General features: G+C 36.7%; 1 protein-coding gene across 1 annotated transcript, besides 1 other annotated feature; it reads right to left on the bottom strand.

Moving 5' to 3' along the window:
* Positions 1–1,503: 1,503 nt before the first annotated feature.
* Positions 1,504–1,560: a sequence feature (Short protein (Smp_192350, CCD83055.1) was converted to a misc_feature.).
* Positions 1,561–3,837: 2,277 nt separating this feature from the next.
* On the bottom strand, positions 3,838–8,181 carry Smp_017090 (putative surfeit locus protein; the record flags this gene model as incomplete). Its single annotated transcript, XM_018790273.1, has 4 exons — positions 8,066–8,181; positions 5,304–5,430; positions 4,131–4,252; positions 3,838–4,081 (listed from the first exon to the last, which is right to left on the bottom strand). The coding sequence occupies exons 2-4, from the start codon at positions 5,421–5,423 to the stop codon at positions 3,838–3,840; spliced, it is 486 nt and encodes a 161-aa protein (XP_018655633.1). The 5' UTR covers positions 5,424–5,430; positions 8,066–8,181.
* Between the last annotated feature and the right edge of the window lie 980 nt (positions 8,182–9,161).

Raw genomic sequence — 9,161 nt, 5'->3', positions numbered from 1 at the left:
ACTGTTCCCCAACTCCAATAAATCAGAACACAGCCGTTAAATGAGAATTGTTTATGGGGTCAGCAGCAGAACAAAAATGGTTTACAGACAAGGCATATTTATACAGTTACGATGACTATTAACGGTAACCAATGGAAAGGAAGGACACGTGAAGGTTATAATTAGGACGACTCAAAATTGACCAATAGGGAAACGACACATGAAAGTCATAGTTAGGACACTGTAAATAATGGCCAATAGGAAATAACATGCGAATTATGTGAAGAGTCTGAAAACATACCATTTTACATTCGAGATAATTTTTGGGATATTCTTGTGAATATCCTAACAGTAGATCACGCCACAGTAGGATTAACAGTGAATAAACAATAGAGGCTGCATTGAACAAAATTCATTTTTATACATTTAGGATTTTTATTGTCAGTTAACATGAAGTTCGTAATGATCAATTTAAATTGGAAGTTACCATTTTATTATGGCTTGATATCAATTAAAGAACAGTTGGAAAACAATACATACTATATAAATAATCTGTTCTTATTTCAGACCCCATCAATTTGAGCTCAGGATCGCACACATGATCAGAAGCAGAAATTTTAGGTTTTTTAAAGCCCATGAATTCGTATATTGCTCGACTAACATACAATATCGTCTTTTGTCATCGTTTGCGATGAATTATTTTTAATAATAATAATAATAATAATAATAGCAATAAAATAGTGTTAGTAAAATGATGAAATAGGCTATTTCAAATTCTGTTTCCAAATGCCCTGATACAACCGAGAATGAGGAGAGTTAGCCCTCCATCTCAAAATGCTCTCACATGACCACATGCATACAAACACTGCCAGGTAAGTCCTACTCGCTGCCTTCTCGTGGCAGGAGTTTTGTTAACGAAATTGAGAAGACGGAAAGCGAATGTCCAGCGCTTCAACTGGATTGGTGGACACGGGGAATTTACCTAAGGGAGTTGGAAAACACTGATTCCAAATCAATGGTGCACATGGGCTCCAGTATCTTGAGGAAACATAAGGCGTATGAACCAATCGTTGGTCACAGGCTACCATGGGACTGCATCTCCTTACGATGCTCCACTGCCTTGTGGGCCAGATCTTTAGATCAAATGTTCCGGGTGTGGTCCCCTAAGAAAACCACCTGCTTCGGTTTGGGCACCCGGGCAGTATCATAGCCCTCATGCAAATCAAATGAGATTTGTGTGGTGCATATATATCTGATGCTTTCTTGTACCAATATTTATGTGTTTAAATAAATAATAAAATAAATGGGATTGTTATCTAATACTGCTCAATTTCTAATGGTTATCTAGGTCGGTTCCTGATCTAAACTATGTTCTTGCCTTATTGATATTTGTGGAGGGAAATAAAAATTGTATGGAAAATAGGAATCTGAAACTTAGAAAATTTCTGTTATTAATGTTTCACTATTAAAAAAGTCATTAAGATAAACTTACATTTCATAAAAGAAAAATAAATTTACCATTTATCACTTACCATAATCAGCATCAACGAAAATCGGTAACGTTTTCAAATCACTAGACATTTGATCAATTTGTCGACAAGGATAACGAATATGTGGATTTTGATTTTCATAATCCAGACAAGTAAGAGGTTGAATTGTTGAACGGAATATTCGAATTGGTGCCTAAAAAAAGTATTAGGTTATTAAAACAAAACAAAAAATTGACTTAATTGACTCATGAAGCTTTTTCCCAACTTCTTTCCCAACTATCAAACAAAGTAGAGTGTGCTAACAAGTAAAATAGACTAGCGCCTATATTATAAATTAATCGATCAAAATCTGATCAGCACTAAAGAGTAAAGAACCTTAACATTGACTAATATCCTATAATACTAAACAATTATAAGAGATTTTATTCGATGCGTACATCTATGAAAATACTAAATCTTCATAAAACCCCTTCTGATAATGAACATTAAAAGTTACCAAGTGGAACAAAAAAACAGGGCATAAACTTTTGAGCGTCTAATACAGTAATTCAAAAGTCTATCAGATAATGTCCTGGAGTTTAAAAAACCACAGTTGCTGAGCCTACACATTACTGAAATTAACAAAACTGATTAAGACGCGACTATATAAATAGTAAAATTATATATAATACCTTTTCTTGATACCGTATATAACCTGACAGTTCTACGACACCCTTGACCTAAAATTTACGAAAAATATAAATGTATCACAATAAGTAAATAATGAATTTTCTTTTTAATGATCAATGTACTTAAGGTTATAATACAGAATTCCGAACACAACAATAGACAAAAGCAATATACCTTACGAAGTGACGACAACAGATAGAGAAACAGTAAGTATTAACAGGACAGATTCTCAACTGTCCCGTTTTCTGATCACGTCCCAAATCGACATACAGTGAATATTATTATCAGAGGATGCCGGCTCAGTGGTCTATCGGTTAAGTGCTCTGGCGCGAGACTGGTAGGTCCTGGGTTCGAATCTCGCGAGGCGAGGTCGTGGATGCGCACTGCTGAGGAGTCCCACGGCCATCCAGTGCTTCCAGGTTTTCCTTGGTGGTCTAGCTTCAATTGACTCACGCTTGCAACTATGAAAATACAGTGACTAGTTTATTTTCAACCAAACAATCCGAGAGTGTAAGAACACTTAACATAGATTTAAAAGGTACTATCTAGCTAATTAGTCCTACTTTTTTGGACTCATTAGGAATGTACACTAATGAACTCAAACATAGTCGAGCCAAAAAACCTTTACAAATTAAGTCGAGTATGATATCGCTTAATGAAAATCTAATGTTATATTTCCCATCGCAGTCAGTAACATGTAATATATGATAAAGATCCAATGTTGTATCCCAGGCAAGGTTGGCTGGCTTATTAGGTCACAATTAATCATTAACTCATTCAGAAACTATTTTGGAGCTGATCACTGTTAAGGATACGATTATTGTTTCATAGTTTGATAAAGCTTTAGGGGATTGTAGGTGCGCACTGATAAAGAGTTTTAAACTAGGGCACAATAGTTCTATGGTTGGCAATAACTTAATAATTGACGCCAATTCTTTGAGAAAATGATCTCAAAACTAGAAATAATCATGACGCGATGAAAAATGATGACTACCATAAACTCACCCTCCTACCATATTATATGATCTGAATCTATAACCCAACCGTCAAGGAAGGATAAAGTGAAGGGAAATTGATTGCTTATTGACCTTTATTTTCAGACTTTATCATTTAATTGAGAAATGATAGAGCTTATAGTCATGTTACTTTGATCAAGTACTATATACATGGATGTTAGGTTTAATTAACTTGTATATCAATTCGCGAAGTTAATCATTCAGTAAATAGTTTTTTTAATCTACCTAATTGGGAATAGGGGATCATTGTCGTTAGTAAATTGACAAACTGACCATCTAAATTATCTCAGTATCCTAGTGAAATGATTGAGCTATTATAATATTGGAAAATGAGACTCTATATCGACGAATTACGAATCCACTCACCATGTATAAAATGAAAAGCTTTTGAAAATCAGTCTAACCTAAAATTAGAATAAAACTGGTGAAGGTCAATAAATCTGTTACGTTGGGTTAACAAGAAAGCAGGGAAAAAGTATTAAATTAAATTACACTTTGTTAGTAGACTGCCATGAAGAAATAAATTCTTAGACTAATCATTAATTACCTGGCCATTAGGTCGAATGGTAGGATCACGTGCACCATATGGGACCCATCCACGGTTTACTAATATGGAGGTTCTAAAACAGATTTCAATTAACTAATCAGAAATACAGGGAATCGAGCCCCCAAAACTTCGTTTTTTACCCAGGTCTATCTTCTAAGAAAAATGGTGTGACGATAAAATAACCAGGAGCAGATGGACGAGCCATATTTGCCTGCGTAAACTTGGTTGGTGATCTCACCACCCATTCACTTCCATAGCCTTTAGAAGGTATAAAATCTTCAATTAACGAGCGTGGTCCAATTACTACTTCTCGCGAATGATCAAAATAACCTCGAACTGAGATATGAGTGAACTCAGGAAGTTGAATGCTAGAATCAACGCTAAAATTGTGAAAATATGTGATTACATTTAAAAGAGAAAAAAACAAACTTCTTAGGCAATTGAATGGGCTTAGCAGGAATTCTCGCGTTTATTTTTTCAATTAAATCAATTTTCCACCTTCTTCTATGTATCTGCCAATATCCTAAAGCGAATGCAGTAGCTGGAAGGACCTGAAATAAATTGAAAAAAAATTACAAATATATGATGGGATTTTCTAAAATCTGGCATATGCACCTTTCGTACACAACAATTTACAGAAAAGAGAACACAACACTTCTTGTAAGGTTACACATATACGGGACTACTAAAAGATGCATAGACGTCTTTAAAAATAATACAGTAAAGAACCGAGTGACCACATGTAGAATTAATTGTCTAGCCATGAGACAAATTTTTGTACTGGGAGTCAATGATGGTCAAGAGTCAACCATGGGTTTTTGATTTAATGGCTTAACTGACAGTCACCTCACAATTAATTGGGCTACACAACTAAGTACAATACTAGATTTAACTAGATACAATTGACCGGAGAGCATCAGGAACGATGATGAAATGCGTGTAAGATGAACTTAGAAAATAGACTTAAGTATGATTATTGGGGTTGAATACTTTCACTTCCAGAATCAGGTGCGTAGCTTGGTCTGCTCAGCTTATCCTCGCTAAACAGTAAATAACTAGTGGTTTGGCAGTTACTCACCAGTACTAAAACGCTAAATATAGCTCTCAAGCATTACGTTGATGACTCGGAACAAAAGCAGTAGGAGTGAACTGCTTTTTATAATTCAATATAACTGGTGATTTTATGGACAGACGAACTATCTAGATTTGAGTGTCCTCAGTCATTTTCTAACCTAACTTCTCAAGCTATATTTCACAGCCCTAAGTTGAACGAGCCTTTCGCGTTAACATCAAAATTTTGTCAGTCAACAAAACAAGAGACTTATAACTCCAAAAAACCTAAGTAAGTTGATGCACCTAAGTGCTCGGCTCCTGATCTGTATATCAGACATTAAAAAAATATTTTTATTTGTGAAAAAATGTAGAATCTTGATCGATCAGACTGCTTGCCAATCGTTTCCATCTATGTACAAATATACATAGTTCAGATCTTTATTGATACATTTACGAATAAAAGCTGAGAAAATTTGAGCATACAAATCCTCAACTACACGCAAAACAAATAATTACAAACAAAACATCTTGTAAACAGTAATAACATACCAGCAAGGAATAAGTGATCCACGTACGTTGTTTCTTCGAACTAGTTGGAAGCATACTATGATACGAATAACGATAGCTAGTGAAAACATAAGCCAGTCTTATTGGTTTAAGAGAAAACATGACAAAGCTGAAACATAATAGTAAATGACTGGTTATACGTGATAAACCACAAAAATTACATGAAACCAAATAACAATGAAAATGTTTGCATAATAGGTTACCTTAGGTGGAGCGATTCATAAATGACTAGGAAGATTGGTGTTCAGTCATTAAGCCACAAGCTGAAGCCCCATGTCACCTACCTTAGTTTAGGGGAACCGGGTAGTATAATTAGCTTCCATAATTAGAATCTGTTTATTTATTTAAACACAAACATTGGTAAAAAGAGGGACCAAATAGATATGTGCCACATAAATCATTCGACTTGTGTGAGGGCTGCGATAAAGATCGGGTGTCCAGACCGAAACAAATGGTTTTCTCAGGGGATCACACCCGGAACCTTTGACCTAAAGGTTTAATCCACAAGGCAGTGGAGCGACATCAGGAGATACAGTCCCCATGGTAGTCTGTGACCAACGACTGGCTCATACGCCTTATGTTTCCTCAGGATACTGGAGCCCATGTGCACCATTGGTTTGGAATCAGGGCTTTCCAACTCCCCTAGGTGGATTCTACATATTCACCAACCCGGTCAAAGCACCGGACATTCGCTTTCCGTCCTCTCAATCTCGTAAACAACACCCACGCCGCGAGAAGGTAGTGATTAGGACTTCCCTGGCAGTGATTGTATGCATGTGGCCATGTGAGAGCATATCGAGAGGGAGAGTTAACTCTCCCCACTCTCGGCCGTACCAGGGCATTAGGGGGTTAAAACAGAGTTCACGGGCCTGTACTTGGTAAATGATTTGGTGAAAAATAAGGTCGTTGTGATGACTACTCTTGTGGAGATTTTCTGTTTTGATTAAACGAAATCTCGGATGTAAAAATCGATGAACAGAAGACTAGTTGACAGATGAACGCAATGATATAGTGTGGTCGGGTGACGCTTACTCACGAGACTGTATAATTGGCTTAGGTCCCCGAGTGATTAGAAATCAAAAGCAAGACCACTAGCCAGATGAATTTTATTTCATGTAATAAAATGACATGCGCATAAACAGAATACGAACATAAAATAAACATAATAAAATGCCATAGGCGACCGGAGTAAATTAGCTTTTAGGTCACTCATTCTGCAATCAACTAAGACCTGACTATTGGGCTTACTCTTTGGACATTGTATCACTACAGGATATCTTCAGATCAGGAACATAATGACTAGAAATACTGTACCCATGAAACAGTTTCTAATTTGAGAGTAATGGGTTTGAAATACGAGTTATTTCACAATCCGTTACAGATTGAATTGAAACAACAGGAAAGAGTAATTGAACTAACTTTTTCATAGGTAGTTGTGTCATTTGACGATTTTTATTCATACAAAAGCGTCTAGTTAACCATCCGAATAAGAAGTTTTATATATGCACAGCAGAAACAGAAAAATATACAAAGATTATTGGAAGAATATGCATGTCATTTTCGAAAAGGTCTGAAATATATGTTAGGATATATAGTAAACATTTAGCACAACAGGTAGTCGGATAGCAATGACAAAAAGGAAAGATCCTTTAGAAACTTTGGAGTTTCACTACGATTGAAACTTGAGTTACATCTTCGGCCCATCCACCATAATTAGACAGTAATTTCGAGTTCCTATAGGTATAAAAACCAAATATGACGATTGTTTGACATCCACTATGTTATGACATTCTACTGTATGCCGACTGGCTATTATACGCCTGGGTCATGCCACAGAAAATTCTGGGTTTTTGACAGAGTTTAACCTGATGAATCTAAACACTTGACTACTGCAACCACAAATTGAATTGAGACATTCAAACAGATTTATGTATTCTTTCAGAACGTTTGGCGACATTCAGTCCTTGGTTTTTTCAAGTGAAATAAAGTTTGTTTTGAATTCCAATGATTAGCAAGAAGCCTATAGCCACTTTACGTGACTTGATTAAATTTCTTTCAGATGCGAATCAGCTTATATATGGCTACTAAGCTGTTAAGTGTAAACTAAAGTTGTTTACAGGCCTTTATAATGCAGGATAGAATATTAGGGTTTGGTATTAAGAGTTAGGCTGGAGTTTTGTGTGTTTAGGTGAGAAGTAGACAATCCTGCGTAAATTTAGGGGGAATGTAGGTAATTCAAAGTAAATTCAGTGACATTTCAAATCCGCCGTGACCACGGTAACAAAAAAGCGCGTTCCCCTTTTGATTTTAAAGGAAAGTCTCCTATGTTTCCCTTTTTGGTTCGATTGGGCATGAAGTACCTGAACACACAATCTACCTTAACAGCAGGTATGTTTAGCAATTTAGCTTACGTACTATTCGAACTCACATTTTTATCAGATAACCGTGTAGTAGGCGTCGAGTCGCGGTCACTACAGCTGATATTTTATTGATTCCTAACACTTTAGGGATCAGCTTTCATTTAGTAATAACAAGTCACCTGTCCCTGTACTTTATATTTTGCTCAAAATACAAGAGGCTGTAACGTTCAACCTCTTTGTAGGTTAGCGCTTAGACTGAAGGTAACTTATGTGCTGAGGGAGCATAAAAAGTAGCTTATGAGAGAATCTGGAAGAGGAAATAACAAGAGAAGAATTGAACCATACATGGCTCACTTTAACACTAACCACATAGAATGCACTTACATTCAATAATGAACGCAATCCACAACAATTAGGAATAACACAAGCGTGAGATTAAGGGTCTGATAACCGACATAAGTCGATATCGACTACGCAATATTGAGTAGGATCTCGATTTTTTTACAACACGTTACCTTAATTCTGATTGGTTAACTCAAGGTTGTCAGCATATTATACTCGTCTTATATGTGGTTCGAATACAGTCGACTATCTTTACAACTTTGCAGATTCTCTTTTTTCGTGTAGTGTTTAATGAGCAAAATTAGTCAACCTTGAACTTAACACAAACACCTCAAGGTCGTTCTCCAAGAATCAGATTCACATTTGTGTAGCAAGAACAAACGGCCTACGCCTATGTTACTCCTTTTCTAGTGTAGTGATCTATTTTTATGAAAAGAACGCAGTTGGTTCAATGGACACACTTATTATTATAATCAACTGTACCAGTGATCGTTTTCATACGGTTCTAATGGCTATGGACAGAATAGAAGAAGCTTTCGCTTAACGGGCTTTCGTGTCTAGTAGCAGTGTATCACCAATACCTCCAGGCAAGAACCTAGGTATATTAAAGATGATAGAGGGGAAAAAGAAATGGGTAAATCATAGTAAGATACTATCCTTATTCCTTAAGAATACGCCAAGTTCCCTCTTAAAGGACTCCTGGGAAGTCGTTTGGACTAGCTCAGTCGGCAGCGAATTCCAGCACTTGACAACTCTGAAGGAGTAGAACTTGTCTGCAGTCCGTTCCTCTATGTTGGTTCTCCAGTTTCTCAGTGTTACCCCTTAGGTTTGTATTGAGACTAAGCCTAAGTAGGTGTTTAAGGGGACGTCCAGAAGTGTTAAGGATGCTGTAAGCCATTAGAAGATCACCTCTAAGACGCCTATACTCTAATAAGTAAGGGTCAAGTGATTGGAGGCGCCCTTCATAAGGTTTGAATTTGAGTCCCCGAACTGATTTCGTGGCTCGCCGTTGGATATGCTACAGAGTGTCCTTATCCTCTGAGAGTGAGGGAGGAAACACTATGTTTCTGTACCCTAAATTGGGACGAATGAAACTGTTGGAGATTATGTGGGAAGTTCAACTGTCAAGTTGGCCGAA

The sequence above is a fragment of the Schistosoma mansoni genome, chromosome W (assembly GCF_000237925.1).
Source record: "Schistosoma mansoni strain Puerto Rico chromosome W, complete genome".
Classification (NCBI taxonomy): domain Eukaryota; kingdom Metazoa; phylum Platyhelminthes; class Trematoda; order Strigeidida; family Schistosomatidae; genus Schistosoma; species Schistosoma mansoni.
The sequence above is the reverse complement of the archived record's forward strand: the minus strand, read 5'-3'. Positions and strand labels throughout refer to the sequence as shown.